This window comes from Aphidius gifuensis, linkage group LG5 (genome assembly GCF_014905175.1).
Source record: "Aphidius gifuensis isolate YNYX2018 linkage group LG5, ASM1490517v1, whole genome shotgun sequence".
NCBI classification, from domain to species: domain Eukaryota; kingdom Metazoa; phylum Arthropoda; class Insecta; order Hymenoptera; family Braconidae; genus Aphidius; species Aphidius gifuensis.
The window spans coordinates 8,133,223-8,153,015 of NC_057792.1; the positions used below are offsets into that span (position 1 = coordinate 8,133,223).

Here is a 19,793-nt window from a genome sequence, read left to right on the forward strand (position 1 = left end):
TGCCTCATCTGTGTACATGATGGACCGTTGGTGATCATCAGGGCGTTCTTGATGTCTGTTAATAAACCATGTGGAAAACGCTACTCTTGATCTTGGATCACCATCTTCAAGGTGTTGAACCTTCGTGAAGTGATATGCCTTCCTCTGGTCAAGTTTTAGCGTTGTCCACACCTTGGTCTTACTGACGCCCAGAAAATTAGCTGCTCTTCTCGTGCTGTCACGAGGATTACGATCAAAATGTTCCAGAATTGCTTCTTCATCACCTACTGGTGGACGACCACGGTCAACATAGACTGGTTGCAAAGCTCCTCGATTTACTAAACGGTCACGCAACCTTACTATTACATTTCTATCTGGATGACGAAGTCTGGGAAATTCTTCAGCGTATAATCTTGCTGCTTCACCTTCATTCCCAAGGGCACGACCCAAACACATCAACATATTAAAATATTCAATATTTTCATACTCCATGACTGCTAAAATTTATTAATTAAATATTTTATAATTTATTTATTATATTTATTTTTATAATTTATACATATTTATTTATTTATTAATTTTTTGATTTTGAATATGTACATACCTGTTGTTTAAAACGATAAAACGATATGAATATAAACAAAATGAATTTAAATGTAAACACAATTTTGTTGAATAACATATGTTTTAATTATTTTTATATTTTTAAAACAAATGAACAAATAAACCATGAAGTTGGCTTTAGTTAATTTCACTAATAAACAAATGATCATCAAATAACACATAGCTGATTTAATATATATAATTATTTTTGTTTAAAATGTATTCACCATTTACTTAAATTATTTTTAATTAATAAATAATAAATAACAAAAAAAATTTATTAATTAAATTTTATAATTAGTTTTTAAATAAAAATAAATTATTTATACAAAATTTTTCCATTAAATAATGCTTTTTTAGAAATGTTTTTCTTCATTTTTTTTTGTTTAAAAAAGCAATATTTCTGGTTTACATATTAAAATATACCGGGAAAAAATAAACATTATAATTATCAATGGAAAAAAAAATCTGTAAGATTAAAGTAAATACCTGTTAATTGTGACAGTCATAATAGCAAACCAGCTTGAAAGATTTAAGTTAGAAATACATACATTTATGATACATAATGTTGTATTTTTTCGTAGATTGTTTTGCCTAGTAAATAAAATTATTGTTAATAAATTAATGGATAAAAATAATAAATTTTTGATTGAAAATAGCAAAATTGTAATTGCATATTATGAAAATTACAGAAATGAGATTAAATTTTAAAATATTTTATTTCCTTTTCACTATCTATATTTAATTGAAAAAAAAGATCTATCTACATTTTCACTTTTTATAGTTTTGAATTATTAGAATGAATAAAAAAAAATTTTTTATAAATTATAAAATACATAATTATTTATTTAACTGATGTATGTCTTTTACAAAATGGAAACATTATTTGACGATGTGATTCTCGATAAAGTTTACCAGTAAAAAAAAATTTATTTGGATTTAGATAATAACAATAAATCATTTGACAAATAATAAAGAAAAATGATTTTGGATAATTATTTTCAAATAACACTTACAATGGTAATGTAAAAACATAACATATTACCATTGCCATTGTTAGTAACAATAAATACATGTAGATCTTGATCAATTTTTCCCCAAATTTCAGTGAGTGCAAGAGATCCCTGAAAAAACGGTGTTATCTAAACTAATGCCAGCAAAGACGTAATAATTATTGAAAAATCTCTAAAGACCTTCCAATAAAGACTGTTTTCCAATAAAAAAACAAACATTGATAAATAAATTGATGAACAAATTAAATCCGAAATGCATGAATTTATAATAAATAAAAACGACTTTAAATTTGATGATATTTATTTTGCTTATAATCATATTTATTGAATAATATACTTTAACATATACTGAGTATTCTCGTAACACATGCTTCATTTTTGACTTGACTAAACAATACATATTGAAATTCACTATTCATATGGACAGTGGTAGATGCAAAGAAACGCAAAGCTTTAACTGTATCGTGAAGAATACTATTGCGATATAAAAATAACTTTTGGATGTTACAACCTTTATTAATTTAATATTGTTATTAATTGCAATTAAACTGGCTCCACTTAGTGCTCATGTTGTTATTTGGGATATCAATGAATCAGGTAAGCCACAATATATTTTATTCTGAATTTTTCATCATTAATAATTTCATGGATAATTGAATTTTACATGTTAAAATTGAGAAAAATAAAAAGAAATTTTTATCTTGTAATTTTAACATTTGATTAATACTGAATATTATTTATTTAAAAATCGGATAGAAATAAATTTTTATATAAAATTTATTTAGATGATGTGAATTTTCTATTTGTATTTGAATAATAATAATATTTTTTATCCATTTTTATAACGAAACAAAAATTTCTTTGAATTATAAATAAATAATTAAATACATATTTTTTGATTGAAACAAATCAATAGTTATTTATTATTTATTATCCACATTTAATATAATACAAAATGCGACATTAATAAAATGCATAATAAAACAATTCTATTCGAAAGAACTTTGTTTTTTTTTTTTCTAATATTAATTAACACAAATCTATACAGTTTCCTGATGATAGTAGACTCTTAAAAACTTGTTCACTAGTATAACACTAAAATTAATTACTATATTAACAAAAGTCGTTGCAGCAGTGAAAGAACTTGACATTAAATGATGCAATTATAATTACGTGATTTTTTTAATAACTGTTAGCCGACCATGTTTGTAAAATTTACCTAAATTCGGCTTTGATTTGGTTATTTGCAATGATCCTCAAAGCCAAATCTTTCCTTAAACAAATTTCATTATTTATCAAATACCACAATACAAAAAAGACTGAAAAACTATCAAATATTATTCTAGTTTTAGTTATTTATTCAGTTTTCATTTTTGACAAATAAATATTTTTATAAAAATTTAATAAATTTGTTTGTTGAATAAATTATCATCATGAAAAAAAAGATGCATCATTATTTTGTGAAAGTTTTAACCATTTGACATTGCAACTGATCTCTGACTTTGTCGTTTTTCCTTTTTTATTTTTAATCTATGTACAATTGCAATAAAGAAATTTTGAGAAATGACTCTATATTTTATTACTTAATTTTTTTATAAACTTGCCGGAAATAATTGTATGACTATGAACAATCAATATTTCCATAAACGTTAAATACATTTTCAGGTATTCAAGAGGTGATTGATGAAATAAGATCAATGAAAGGAAAATGCAGTGGCTATGTCTGTGATATATCAGATAAAAATGAGGTTTACAGAGTTGCTAAAACCGTTCAAATTGAAATTGGAAATGTAATTATTAATTCATTGAACGTTCTAATTATTTTTTATCAGTTTAACCGGTTTTTATTTATCGTTTATGATTTTTTTTCTCTTTTTATACAAACTATTTTAGGTAACTATTGTCATTAATAATGCAGGATATACATTACTTATCAGGTACATGGATATCATGGCATCAATATGACACTGGTATGTCCATATGTCATCAACACAGGAATGTTTCCTAACGTTACACCAAGGTCAGTATGTTTTCGAGTATTATGCAAAATTTAGAATGGATTTTACTCCAGACGAATTGTAAATATAAATATATAAATGGTAATGCAAATTTTTATTGAACATGAAAATTATTATTTTTCAGTATTTTACCGGCAAAATTATGATGGGCATTTATACATGATGTTGTCAAAAGTCCTCAAGCAACGATGATGTTAAAAAAACATGATGAATCAGATGGAAAAAAATTTTTATTTGATGATAAAAGAAAAATTGTTTCATCAAATTAAATTAATAAAATTAATTTATTAAATGTATATATATATTTTTTTAATATTATGTATAATAAATTAGTTGAAGTATTATAGAAATAATATTTTTTATTTAAACTATTTTCGTATTCTAATTTTTACAAAACAAATTTATAAATCAGTTTTTAAAATTCATTATATAATGTACATAACTCTGATGAAAGCTAATTCGAAATGTTTGAATTTACTTGTTCGAAATTACTAATTAAATAAATAAATTACCCTCACGATAAATTTTATTTTATCTAGGTATTTAAATTTTCAAAACAAAGCTATTGTAATTAAAATTTCAAATTCAGAAAAATATTAGATAATAAATAATGAAAAAAAAATATTAAAAATTAAGAAAAATGTTGATTTGACATTTTTTTACATGTATATCATTATTTTTATTCGGCTTTAGAAATCAAAAAATTGTCAAACAAATATAAATGTAAAAGTGTTCAAGGTGAGGTTGTATTAAAAACTGGTGGAGCTGGTGGAATTGGTAGATTAATTGCAATTAAATTAGCTGGACTTGGTGCTCATGTTGTTATTTGGGATATTGATAAATCAGGTAAGTAATTTTTAAATTCATTTAAGTAAATACATAATTGAAAATCATGATTAAAATTCTAATAACAAGATTTCCATTGAAAAAGACAGTGTTGGGACACGAAAAATCCCATACATTTTTAAACTTAATAATAAATTTTGTACCGTCAAAAATATTTAATGACAAATACTAACGGTCTTATTACTAATAATTCTAGGGTCCTTAATTTGATATTTATTTATAAAAAAAAAAATAAATAAATAAACGTCATCATAAAATGTTGTTTAATTGCCTAGTTTCATGTTATTTGAAAAACAGTTGAAACGTCATATCATCTAAACCAAAACGTTTCTGTTAAAATAAAATAAAATAACCATTAAAATATAATTTTACTGATTGAAAAAGTATATTTCAAAACCATGTACGCGTTAATTAAATGGAGAGGTGGTAGAGTTAAAAAGTCTGTGGAACCAGCAACAGCTATTCGACGTGCAGGAAAAATTACGAAAATAAGATGGGGGGAAGATGGAAAATTGTATGCGGGTCGCGTCTTGGCGATAGGCGGTAAGTACTGAAAAAAAAAAATTTTTTTTATATATTTATTTTTAAATTAAAAATTTTTTTTTGTAGATAATAAAAATATTTTAAATTCAATTGAATTAGATGATTGGGGGGCACCAATCATTTCAAATAATAATGAAATTAATGGCAATGGAAATAATAATAATAATAATGACGATAATGTTGAAAATAATAATAATAATAATGACGATGTTGTTGTTGAAAATAAAAATAATAATAATGACGATGTTGTTGTTGAAAATAATAATAATAATGACGATGATGTTGAAAATAATGATAATAATAATGACGATGTTGTTGTTGAAAATAATATTAATAATAATGACGATGTTGTTGTTGAAAATAATAATAATAATGACGATGATGTTGAAAATAATGATAATAATAATGACGATGTTGTTGTTGAAAATAATATTAATAATAATGACGATGTTGTTGTTGAAAATAATATTAATAATGACGATGATGTTGAAAATAATGATAATAATAATGACGATGTTGTTGTTGAAAATAATATTAATAATGACGATGATGTTGAAAATAATGATAATAATAATGACGATGTTGTTGAAAATAATAGCAATGATGATGATATGATTGATGACCGTGAAAATATTGATGATATATCTTGGAACAAAGCTGGTCAAAACCGTGTTCAGCTTGTTCCAGGGAAGCAAGTCTTCATTTATAAGCATGAGCTTGCACAGATTAAAAGAAGAAAAATTAAAAATCCCAGAAGACTTGCCGTTATATTAATGAAGGAATTATTCAGTGTTGATGAAATGAAAAAAATGACACTAACAGGTCGAGGAGAAGAACGAAAATCAATTCCAGATGACGTTGTAAAAGCTGTTAAAAGTAATACAAATAAATTTACAAACGTTATAAAATAATTTACAAAAAATTTATTAATGAAATGTTTTATTTTTTTTTTAGAATTTGTGGATCAAAAAATACCAGGAAATATTTTAACAAGACTTCAGTATCGAGAGTGTCTTGGCCAGATGTGTCGAAACATCCGAACTTATAATAAATAATAATCCAATTTTTCTTTTTTAAATTCAGTCATTTTTTAATATAATTTTTTCGTCATTTATTATTTATTAATTAAAAGAATATTAATTGTAGAAAAGTATTTTGATGAAATGACTGTATTAATAAATAACAATTATAAAAATAAAAATAAATATTATCAAGTACCAAAACTTTTGAGACTTAGAATGTTTGTGAAGACAAGTAATGAGATCCATACAAATTCATTTACAAAGTCCAAAAAATTCTCTAGATGATAATTTATTATTTGAAAAAAAATGGTCAACCAAAATTTAATTATTATCAAAAGAATCATTGGTTATTATTGAAGTTCAAGTAAGTAATTATAATAAAAGTATGAAAATAATTGAAAAAGCAATAAATAACAGTAAAAATATTGATTTTGTTGATGAAATTATAAAACCATTGGAACACAGTTTTTTTTACGTGGCATTGCTAGAAGACCAATTGACCAGGCATTTTCCATTGTTAATAATATTTTTTCACGTATTTTTGGAGCTAGAAATTCACCCAGGTATGTGAATACTATTGCACTATGTCTTTTTACACTTGAAATACATATTGAAGGGGTTAATAAATGTTATATTTATTATGAAATTAAGTTAGGTAATTTTATTTAAATTACCACAAAACACTGAAAAATTTTAGGACAATAAATATCCAGTAATTTGGGGTTATTGATAATATTATTTCAAATAATCCATGGCTTAGTAGAGATAATAAAAGTGCTGATTTACGTCCAGATAGATCAGCCGAACAACCCCAAAAATGTAATCCAAATAACATACCTAGAAATTGTTGTGAAAATTTAATAATTGAGCTGAGATTTTGGCAAATTTAAATCGACGTCCACTTGTTAATTTTTAAATTAAAAAAATAAAAATTTATTTTTTTTTTGTGGGATAAATGTGCAATTATAAAAATGATATTAGAAAAAAAAAAATTTTAATTAACATAATTATTAAACAAAAATTGACAAATATAAAAATTATTTTTTGACATTTTTTATTTTAAGTGTTTCTGATTTTTTCTGATGGTACATGTGGATGATAATTTTGATAAAATGAAGATTTTAAATTTACCCAACATTGGTGATGAAGTTATGCGACCCTTGTCAATTGTCGTGAGATTAAAATCACATGCTGTTGATGGTTACACAAGACCAACACTGCTAAAATTAAATGCCAAATTTAAAAATATAAATCCACAAAGTAATATTATTTTAATACTAAATTTTCCAAACCCAGTTAAACCAACAGCCAGTTAAATAACTTGTTCTTTAATTTCTAAAAAATGCAAATAAATAATCAGTTAAATATATTTAATTTAAATTTCAATAAATAAATAACTTGCGATTTTGATTTTTTGTTGGTTTTGGTGACAGAACCATTTTAACTTTATTAATCTCAAAAATAAAATAAAAAACTTTATAATGATTATCGCTGACAATAAAATGATGAAAAAACAAAAATTTATTTCGTTGGTAATGAGCAATTTAAATATTTTTGTTGCTTTGAAAGGAGAATGATGTTGAAATATTTATTTATTGTTAAGTTTTCCAGGGTTATTATCTTGACTATTATATTACGTAATATTTAAACATTTTAGAAAAAATATACGCTCATGACGTAAAGTAAATCTACATATTTAAATTCTAGTTGTGAAAAAAGTTGTGAATTTAGTGAATTTATTAGTTTTATCGTTATAAAATTATTGATGTATACTTACTGATTAAATGCGTTCCCACGAGAGCAATAAGTGGCACACAATAATCATCGATAAGATAACCCAAGAGTAAAATGCCAATGAAAGCTCCAATTCTACCAATAAATGTTGCAAATGCAGAAGCAACAACTTTGAAAAGAAATATGGTATTACAATTGAAAAATTTAATTATCCTGGTGAATAATTATCTCGAAAAAGAAAAGCTATCATGCAGCAGGTATTAGTGTATAAAAAACATTTGATATATTTGAAATGAAAATTAATCATTATAAAATTAATCCAAGCCAAGTCAAATATAAATATAATGATTTGATGGAATAAATTCAAAATGTCAAAAAAATAATGATTAATAAATAAATCATGAATTTAATAATTTATTTGATTTTTTTTTTTGTTTAAATTTACTTTTATCATATCATCTTGGATAAATTAAAAATTAATTAGCTTAAAAATAAATTCATTTGTTATTTTATTTTAGCTACTTGATGTTGATATTCTTTTTAATTTAATTTGATTTATATTTTACATTTTAAATATTCCATCAAATTTTTATTTATTTTATTTATTATTATATATTATTTGCTTCAATTATTATTCTATAATCTGATTAAGTAATTTGTCATTTAATTATTTACTTATTTTTTTGCTAATTTATATTTTTATTGTGGCGTATTTTCATTTGTTAATTTATTTCTCTTTCTTTTCCATATCATTAGTTTTTGATTATTGAAAAATATCATTTTATCAATCAAAAAAATTAATTATTATATTTACCTGATATATGTAGAATACAGTTTAACAAGCATACACATAACAATGGTAATTGATATTGATGCAGGTGCCTCAAACAGACATGATAAAATTAAATTTTGCGTTGAATTTTCAACTAAAAATAAACCAAAAGCCAATATACTTGCCAAGAATGATGCACCAATTTGAAAAAAAAAAACAAATAGAAATTAATTAAATTATATAATGTTATTTAAATGAATAATAAATTTTATTTATATAATAATTATTATTACTAAAGTGTAATTTGTACCCAAATCTATCAACACACAGTAGTAACCAAAGAGCAACAGGAACACACCAACAATTAAATTGTGAGAAAATACTGTTGGATTAAGTGTATTTCTACAATTAGTACAATTATTTTCAACAATCTAAAATTAATACAATAATTAATATACACATATTATAATACGTAAAAAAATAAAAAATAATTAGTTTTCTTACTGGTGTTGTATTTTTTGAATAAAGAATTGTTGATACTGTACAAACAGATGCTGATTGACCTGGAAATTGTTTTTCAAATACTGCAAAACGTTAAAATATTTCTGGTAACCAAAAAACCATTGTAAAATATGATAATGTTATACAATATGCTGATATACACATTAACACAGTTGTTTTTAAATATGGTGGTCTCAATAATTCTTTTGTTTGTCTTAAACAATTTTTTAATATTTTACTAAATGGTTTTTTAACTGGTATTGAATCTTGACTATTTAACAAATCATCTAAACCTGGATTACGTAAATTCTTTATTCTTTCCTGCAACGATAATATATTTATATTAAAAATAATTATTTAGTAAGTAAAAAATATCTTTTTTTACCACAAAATCTTCATGAGTTTTTCCAGTATTTTCTCTATACATTTGTGATAAAATTTCCAGTTTCAGCAAGATATTTTGGTGTTTCAGGTAAAAATACAATCCACAATGCAATTAATGGTGCTAAAATTGCAGCATTAAGTATATAAATATTCCATGAATTGAAAAAAAAAAAATGAATCACTATAGTAACATATTTCAAGAGGAATAATAAGCCATCCAAGACCTAAATTATAAAAAATTATAAAACACAAAGAAAAGCTTATTAAAAATACATAAAAATTTTTGAAGATATATAATTTTTTTTTATTAATTACCAGCTACTATCCAACAGCCCAAGGCATTTCTGACCAACTCAGCACACCGTCACGATATTTGCACTGTCAAAATTCACCAATATACGTGAACATTATAAACTTAGCATTAAACTAAACACTAAACTAAACATAAATGACGTAGAATAAAAAAAATGCAAGATAAGATTTATTAAATTAAACAATTATAATAAACGATTTAAATTAATCAACTATCATTCGATTATAAATTTATTAATTAGTTTGTTATTTTTATATATTTTGTTTTTTAAATTTATTGATTTTGGTTGCTTGGCTACATAATTTATGGCCATATATTTTTGTTATTAAAATTAAATATTATTAATATTTTTTTTGATATATCATTAATCATCTAAAATAGATATGTGGTCAATAATATTGTGGCAAAATGGAACAACTAGCATTGAGCCATCAAATGGAGTCCGAGTAGTTGGAAATAAAACGAAAATAATTTGGAGCCATAACAATAAAGCATATGATGGACGAGTGCTTATGCAACATGGTAAACCGATATCGTAGTTAATTTTTTTTTGAACGTAAATGATTTATTTTCTCTTTCTTTTTCGGTAATTTTCATTAGATGATCGGGAATTTCTTTCGTCTTACGATGTCAATCGTAATGGAAGTCTTACTCGATCTCAAACACAGCCACTTATTGAATCAAAACCAGCACCATTATCAAAAAAACATGTTCTTCCTCAAACACTGCGAGAAGTTATTGCAGCTTCTTCAGTTTTGAGAGGTGTAGAAATAAAATTATTGGAAAATATATTTTTTCAATGTATTGAAAGTCTTCCACAGATGGTTGGCAAGCTTTTAAAACTCATAATAGGAGATACAAAACTGCGAAATATGACAGGTTATGGAGTTGGACAAAAGGGAAAATATATAATTCCATTGAGACCATATAAAGCCATATTAAGTTGGTATTTTTTTTAAAACATTCATTTTTTATTATTCTATTTGGTTTTTTATTTTCTCAGGTTTTGTAAACTCAATTGATATAAATAAAAAATTAACTGATATAGCGTATCGTGAAATTGTCTCAGCATACTGCCGTAACCTGCGCAAGAAATAAATAAATGAATATAAATTTATTTGCTGTTGTTATTTTATTATAATTTTTAATATTTTGTGTTGTAAAATTTAGAGTAGCCATATTTTATACAAATTTTAACAATTTACTAAACAACAATTTTAAAAAAATATTTAACAATTCAATTAACACGAATAGTATTCTTTTTTTTCAATTCAATGAAACCACCTGCTGATTTGATAGCTTTTGAAATAATTTTAACAGTTAATAAATAGTGTAGTGATATTTGTGAGAATTTTAAAAGTTGTTCGAATATTAAAAATTCAAGATTATGATATTCATTCCAAGCTGCATCTTTGCATTCTGATGAACAATGTTGAGCGCAAGTTTGACGACAGCAATTTTGTTGGACATGTTGTGTGTTAAAAATTATTTTACCAATGTAATATTTGATACATGATAAGATGTAGAATTTTAGACACAAAAAAAATTTTAATAAAATGCAATAAATAGAGTCTTGATTAACGAAAAAAAATTTATTAAAAGCCTATGCCAATACAGGTATTTTTATTGAAATAAAATTCTGTTTTTTCGCTTTTTTATTTAGTATATTATATTTATTAATCGATTGTATGGAAATTTTAGATTTATTTAAAAGAAAAATGATTTTTTCATTTTGGGCTTGTTATTTTATTTTTTTTTAATTATATAATTATGTGAAATGAAAGCTCGATTATTATTGTACGCAGCTTATAGATATCGCTTTTCAGACACATTATTTGTGAATGAAAATTTAATCGGACGGTTTATGCTAAAAAATTATACAGTTTATTTGGTTGCACTGTTACCATGGGAAATGGAATTATAAAATTGATAGATTTACAAAATCAGCATGATTTTTCTTCTCAAAATTCATCGAACTTTCTTTTCACTTTGAAATAATAAATTGAAATAAATTGGTTTAAGGACAGATGAGACAATAATTATTAATTATTTCGAAAAATATTGTTCATTGATTTATATAGTTATTTAACATAATTTAAAATAATTTTGATATTATTATTATACGTCTTAAATGAAGTATTAATAGTTTATCAAATTTTCTCAAGCAAGTACATGAAAAATAAAAATCAGTAAATCATACAGTATTTTTTTTTGTTGACTTTAATTTAAGTTACAAAAATTTTTTTATTAATTTGTTATTATTCGAGGGTTATTTTCAACATAAATATACTGGTAATTTTTTTAAACAATCGCAATTTTGTTTTAAACATTTTAAGATACTTGAGAGAAATTTATATACTTTTTTTTTTTAATTAATAAACCAAATGCTTTTAATTGGAGTTAATTGCTAAACAATTTTTTTTTTTTTTGTTTAAACTATTATATGTTTTACAAAAGTTTTAAAACTCAATTCTAGATAAATTGTTCTATTTTAAATATCTGTAAGGACTTCTTTACTTGCAGTATATTATCAACAAAAAAATGTGCATTTAATTATTGTTGTTGACATCTACTTGACATTATAAAATGTTCGAAAAAAAAAAAAAAGTATATCGTTACTAAATCTGATGAAGCTATATTCATTTGAAACCGTTACACATAGTAAAATATTTTTTATCATTGTGCAAAAAAATTATGTGTAATCAACATTAAAAATTTGAGAGAAAAAAAAATTTCTTTTTTTTTTTAAATAAAAATATAATTTTGAATAAATCATTAGTGCAGTCAATTTTATACACATGAATATTAATTTTATAAAAAATTGATCTATTTTCCAATAATTCATAAATTATAGTGAGAAAAAAAATTTCCTAATTTCAAATTCATGAATATTTAATATTTTCTAAAATTGCCGAATTCAAATTTAGCTTTTTCCTTTTTTTTTTAATTCTCATTTAAAATTGATACAAGATCAATAACTACCTCCTAAAAAATAATTAAAAACAAAAAATTTCTTTACATAAAATTAACTACACAAAAAAAAAAAACCAAATAATTTTTTTTCTCAGTTATTGTTTTTATAAACATATAAAGAATATACAGATATATAATTAATATATCTCATATAATAACAAATTATTATTCAAAACTGTGATTAAATATGTTTACAAAATTTCATTGAATATTAAAACACGAAATATTATTATTCTCATTTCTCATTTATCGTATCACATATTTTTTTAATTTTTAATATGTACATAAGATTATAAAATTAAATAATTCTAACTCAAATTGATATTATCTTCTCCAGGAAAATTTTGGTATCAAATAGAACGATTTCATAAGCATTCTATTTATATATGCTCAAATAGCACATATAACGTATCATATTATTTTTTCAAATGTATATATTAATCAAAAATTATTTCAGGCTCGTGAATATTTACGAAAGCATATACAAATGCTACGTTAATAATTTTTAATTTACGTAATAAATGTACAATGCAAAAAAATAAAATGTACATAAAATTTAGAGGGCTAAAAACAATGAGGAAAAGATTTATATAATAATTTAAAAAAAAAACAAAAATTACCTTTTAAATTTTGTACACAATGATAATATTCTTAAAAAAAAATTATTCTGCAAACAAAAAACCTACAACCCATTTTTGTTAATAAAAATAATATATAAATTCAAACAATTGGAGAAAATGCATAAAACTGTTGCAAATGGCTTAAAAATGTAAATAAATTCACCAGAATGTCTCTTGTTGCAACAATATATTGATTATTGTCATTTGTTTTTTTTAATTTAATTGCATCAGATCCACTAACTATTATTAAGTTAGCATGTTTTATTTCTGGTGAAAATTTAATTATATCACGTGGTTTTTCAATTTAATTCATCATTTTAAAATACTCATCTTCAAGATTATAATTTGGATAACTTTCCATTAAATCAGGGAGCCACTCAATTGCATTTACATTTGATATACATCATTCAAGCCTTGAGTTGAGATTTAAAGCCTTCAAGCACAATGATTGACGAATCAATAATTTTGTTTTTAATTTATCTGGATAGCCTGTTGATTTAAATGCACGTTCAATGTCAAGAAGACAATCTTCGTAAAGTCTAGCTTTGAATAATACAGCTGAACGATTTGAATAAGCCAATGACAATTCACTGGATCCAATTGGTGCATATGCAATACTTTTGGGGTATGCTTCAATTGATTTGCTCAAATAATCATTATTTTTTACAGTAATGTATAGATTGTTGCCAATAATTGTACGCCAATGAATCAGCAATGGTTTTGTTCAATTTTCAAAAAATTTACCAGGAGTTTCAACTTTTCCATTTATTGGAAATTAAATATTTGTTTTTAAAAATAAATAGTAATATTATTTTTTTAAAAACTTATCTATATTTGCAATTGTAATAATTTCTATTACGTGATTTTCTATAACTTTGGCGACTGTTTGTATGAAACGGTAATTAAAATTGAAAAAAATAAAACTTATAAATATGTAATTTCTGGAATAACTATTTTATAATTCTATCATGTTGTTTTTTTCTATACATTTAACAATATTTATCTGGACACACGGGATTACTCAATGTGAAACAATAAATAAATGATAAATTATAAATAAATCTTTTAATGATGTAAATTTATAAAGATATGTTGTTATTTTTTGTGGCATTAACTGTACAGTTGAATTGTTAAAATTCGTGTTACTATTTCTGTTAATTAAATTGTTAAATATTTTGTTAAATTTATTGTTAAATATTTTGTTAAAACTGTTGTTAAATATTTTGTTAAAATTCGTGTTACTTTTTTTGTTAATTAAATTGTTAAATATTTTGTTAAATTTATTGTTAAATATTTTGTTAAAACTGTTGTTAAATATTTTGTTAAAATTCGTGTTAAATATTTTGTTAAATTTATTGTTAAATATTTTGTTAAAATTTGTGTTACTTTTTTTGTTAAATTTATTGTTAAATATTTTGTTAAAACTGTTGTTAAATATTTTGTTAAAATTCGTGTTACTTTTTTTGTTAATTAAATTGTTAAATATTTTGTTGAAATTCGTGTTACTTTTTTTGTTAATTAAATTGTTAAATATTTTGTTAAATTTATTGTTAAATAAATTGTTAAAATTCGTGTTACTTTTTTTGTTAATTAAATTGTTAAACTTCGAGTTACTATTTAACAACAATTTTAACCAACAATTCAACAATTTATTTAACAATTTATTTAATTTAAAAGTTAAAAAATTGTTAAAGAATTTTAACTTTTTATTAATTTTTTAACTTTTAAATTAAATAAATTGTTAAATAAATTGTTGAATAAATTATTTAACATTTTTTTAAATTTAAATCTATTTAATGGGCCAAATGAACGCTATTAGCTGTTGTGAATGTGTGAGTGCTTGTCGGTGAGGGCTAACTTGGTTGTCATGAATGTGTGAGTACCTGTCAGTGAGTTACGAGTTGCGCAGACGTTCAGCTTTATGTTTATTAATTTATTAATTACAATTAATCTTTTTGGTTTTATTATTATTATTATTATTATTATTATGATTATTATTATTTATTATTGTTATTATTATTATTATTTTCTTGCTAATATGAATTAATAAATAAACTTACCTTTATATTATTTACAACTGTCAATAATTTTAATCAAGCTACATCTTGCGGATGAATTTGAATTTAAAAATATTATGGCGGGGATTATTGATTGATTTTGTGGCGCGTAATTCAGCACATGTTTTTCGACGGCATAATAACAATGGTTACCGACGCTTGATTCTGATTGGCCAATTTAAAATCCTAATTACAGGGCCAAAAAGGATCGTAGAGCTTAGCTTTAAAAACTGTTTTTCTTTAAATATTGTCAACAATAACGTAATGTTACCCACGTGCGCCATTAACCGTACACCCTGTATTATTATGGGTTGATAATGCGCCTATGATAGGTGCAAACGAAATTGAAGAAATAGTTGGGTTTATCCAAAAATATGTGACCTGCAAAATGCCAAATAAAAATTTGGCACCATTATTGCATCGTAGGGTAACGACTCATCAAAATCATCATCATAATGGTTATTGTATGAGGTCATCAAAAAATGAATACGGACAAACGATTAAACGCTGTCGATTTGGATTTCCTAGACCTGTTACCGAGACATTTGTCTTACGTGATCCAGCAATCGCAATCGCAAATCACAGACATTCACGGTCTAAGAATAAACTATATGATCTCCCTAAAACCGAAGATGAAGGGAATATTAATGATTATAATCCTGTTATTCTTACAGTTTGGGAAGGGAATGTGGATATTCAATATGTAGGTGAAACTTCCTCAGCCCTAACAGGGTATGTTACAAAATATATAACGAAACATGAGCGATCAAAAACTCAAGCGATGGTCAATGATATTGACTCCACAGCATCATTGCTCACCAGATTATGGAATTTCGCTTTTCAAAGTTTAAATAATAGAGAAATTGGAGCTCTTGAAGCAGCAGATACATTATTAGGAACTTTTTTGAGTGGAACTGATAGTAATACAAAAATAAAATGGTTGAATGTGAGACAAATTAGAGGGCGTAAAGTAAAACCGTTTGAGGAAATTAAAACATTGGATGAAGATTCAACCGATATTTTTGCCCCGTCTTTAATTGATGACCATTATCCTTCACGTCCTGTTGTTTTGGAAAATCTTTGTCTATATGAGTTTTGCAAAGAGTGGGACGTTGTTAGATCTGAGCCTGTGTCTGATAAAGTCGAGTATTATACACACAAAATAAATGATCAAGGGAACCCTATATTATAGGTCAAAAAACGATCTCGAGGCTATTTAATCCATCATTGGATATACAATATAAAAACCCACCCTAAAGACTTTTACTTTTCATTACTATTTTTATTTAAACCTTGGAGAAACACTGATGAATTGAAAGATGGTTTTGAGACATTCGCTGATTCATTTAATGCTAAAAAAGATGAACTTCAAGAAGCGTGTAATTATTACAAGCGTCTAGATGATTTTCAAGAAGGATTAGATCATATGCAAAAACTAATTGAAGAAAAAGAAAATGAAATTATCGGAAATAAACCTGAGGATCAACTAGAAGATCCAATAAATGATGGTATTACGGAAAAAGCTGCTGGTGAAGCGATGAAAGATTTTAAAGATATTGGTAATGCAGATGCAGAAGAAGAAGTTGATTTAGATGAACTGATCAGCGAGTTGAATGCTGATCAGCTAAGAGTCTTCCAGAAAGTGACTGATGTTTTTACGGATGATAAAGATGAACCTTTAAAAATTTATATTAGTGGAGAAGGTGGAACAGGTAAAAGCTTTCTAATCTACGTTATTAAAACTTGGATTCGAAAAACATTAAATCGTCAAATTGCAATTGCCGCTCCTACAGGCCTTGCTGCATTTGGTATTAACGGTATGACGCTGCATAGAATTTTTTCACTGCCGGTTCAGCATGGAGGTACACCAAAGTACATGGCTTTATCTGACGGTGCTCTTAAGGTATTACGTGAACAGTTAAGAGACATTGCACTAGTGATTGTTGACGAAATTTCAATGGTTTCTAATGTTACGTTAATGTATGTATATCGCAGATTGAATGAAATTTTTAATACTTCTGATGAATTAAATGAATGGTTCGGTAAAAAACATATCCTATTTTTTGGAGATCTAATGCAACTTATGCCAGTTGCTCAAGACGCAGTTTACATGGATTTATCATCCGATGATACGAAAAAATGTCTTGAATCTATGGGACATTTTAATATTTGGAAACAATTGGTTGAATATGATGAACTTACTATAAATATGCGTCAGCGAAATGATGATGCCTATGGGAAACTTTTGTCTCGATTGAGAGTTGGATCTATGACGAAAAAAGATGTTCAGCTGTTAAGCACTCGGAATATAAATTTAGATATATTCCCTGTTGGTGACAGACTCGATGAACTGTGTAATTATATACAAAAATTGCCTTCATCTGCTGTATGCTTGTTACCAACTAATGAAATGTGTGATGCAATAAATTCTGCTATGTTAGACAAAATAAAAACACAAAAAGTATATAATCTCTGTGCAAATGATACCATCGATTGTAAGCCTATTTATCGAAAAAATGCAGAAAAAGCTAACAATGAATATGATGCTAGTCGATCAGCTGGTTTAGCAAAAAATATAACAAATAAAATCGGTGCAAAAATCATGATTAGGCGAAATATTGACTACACATTAGGCATGGTCAATGGTGCACTTGGTACAGTTGTATCTGTTTCAAAGAGTATGGATGGTAAAAACTTGCAATCAATTGTCGTTAAATTAACTAAAGGAGGCCATGATTGTATAGTTGAAAGAATAGATGTGAAATTCCAGTTGTCTGATGGAGTGTTCGTAATACGTTCACAATTTCCTATTTGTGTTAGTTACGCAATGACAATACATAAATCTCAGGGAGTTAGTTTAGAGTGTGCTATTGTTGACGTCGGTGAAACGTCTTTTGCCAAAGGTATGACTTACGTTGCACTTTCGCGAGATACAACATTAAATGGTTTGCATTTAATAAATTTTGACCCATCAAAAGCAATAGCAAGTCAGCAAGCAATCGAAGAATACAATCGTTTGCGGAAAATTTATAAACTTGATTTGAAAGAAATTCCAATTTCGAATAGAAGTTTTCCGAAAAATTTTGATACCAAGTGGTGTTTCAAATCATTTTTGGTTGATATAGAATGTGAAAAAAAATCCAAAGTTATCAACACGCTGTCTAATGTACATGGATTATCTAATGATAATGGTTCATCGAGCTATGTAAACTCTGTGATGCAATGTATATTACACTCAGAAGTTATAAATGAGTCATTAAAAAACATTAGCAACTCACACCATTCGGTAGTAGCTAAATTTTTCAATGAGTACATTTCAAAAATGACTTCTTCAGCAGATGAAATTAAAACATTTGTTGGTGAAGCGTTCAACCATAATAACGAAGATGATCCTGCTAAATTTTTAACAGCACTCTGTACAAAAGATCATGTTCTTACCAAGCATTTAGGCCATGAAGAAAAGTATTTAGAAAAATGTGAATCCTGTTCATACGTAAATGTCTCATTGTCAAACCAGTACATTATAAATCTTTTAATACCAAATGGAAATAACACTTTCACATTACAAGAACTTATAAATCAATCGTTCTCATTGTGGCACGAAGGAACTGGTACATGTCTAGATTGTTTAACTTCAACGAAAATTTTTAGAAAATTAGAAATTCTTAAGACAAATGATGTTGTTGTTTTAAAGGTCAACTCTTTGTCAATGAATCAAAATGGTCGTTTGCAAAAAGGGATACCCACATCTAAAGTAGAAATTTGTAAATCTATATATAAAGTTAATTACGCTATATTCACTGATAGCGGTAGATCGAACAAACATTTCATAAGTTATATCCGTAATAAAAATCGTTGGATAAAAATTGATGATCAGTTTGTTACCAATGAATCTTGGCCAAGAAATGCAAAAAATTCTTATATTTTATTTTTAGAACGTACTCAAAAGGGTACAAAGCTCACTCAATAAATTTTAAATAACGATTCACGATCTGGAAGTATGATAGGTTGTTATTTTTTATTTGTGAACGATTAAAAGACTTTACAAAAAGATATGATATCACACAAAAAACAAAAATTAATTTTTGTACAAAAGGAAGTAGTATTCGAAATTAATTTTATTTTTTAAACAAAAAAAGAGGATATCAAAAAAGTCAAGTACAAAAGTACATATTTCTTTACAAATCATTGACCCATATGAATAGTCTTAACTTTTGACAAAATTTTATACTTGACCCCGCCCGGTTCTTCCCAAATAAAATTTTAAGTCTTTCACACAAATGTAGGCTCAATAAAAAGTGAAAGGTAGAAGTAATTTAACTGTATCAAATTAATTAACACGCATATGAAAAATATGTATATAATACTGAACTATCATACTTAGCTAACTACTGGTGATAATATTTCTCCACGTA

The 19,793-nt window shown here is 25.1% G+C and overlaps 1 protein-coding gene across 1 annotated transcript; it reads left to right on the top strand.

Moving 5' to 3' along the window:
- The first annotated feature begins 15,766 nt into the window (after window positions 1–15,766).
- On the top strand, window positions 15,767–19,091 carry LOC122856332. The gene is made up of 3 exons (XM_044158019.1): window positions 15,767–16,524; window positions 16,678–18,840; window positions 19,073–19,091. Exons 1-3 carry the CDS (start codon window positions 15,767–15,769, stop codon window positions 19,089–19,091), a joined length of 2,940 nt encoding a protein of 979 aa, XP_044013954.1.
- Window positions 19,092–19,793: the final 702 nt, after the last annotated feature.

Excerpts from the sequence above, each read along its gene's own strand:
- LOC122856332 (XM_044158019.1), top strand. The coding sequence starts at position 15,767 with ATGCCAAATAAAAATTTGGCACCATTATTGCATCGTAGGGTAACGACT. Across the intron at positions 16,525-16,677 it reads CCTGTGTCTGATAAAGTCGA|AAACACTGATGAATTGAAAG; the intron begins GTATTATACACA and ends TAAACCTTGGAG.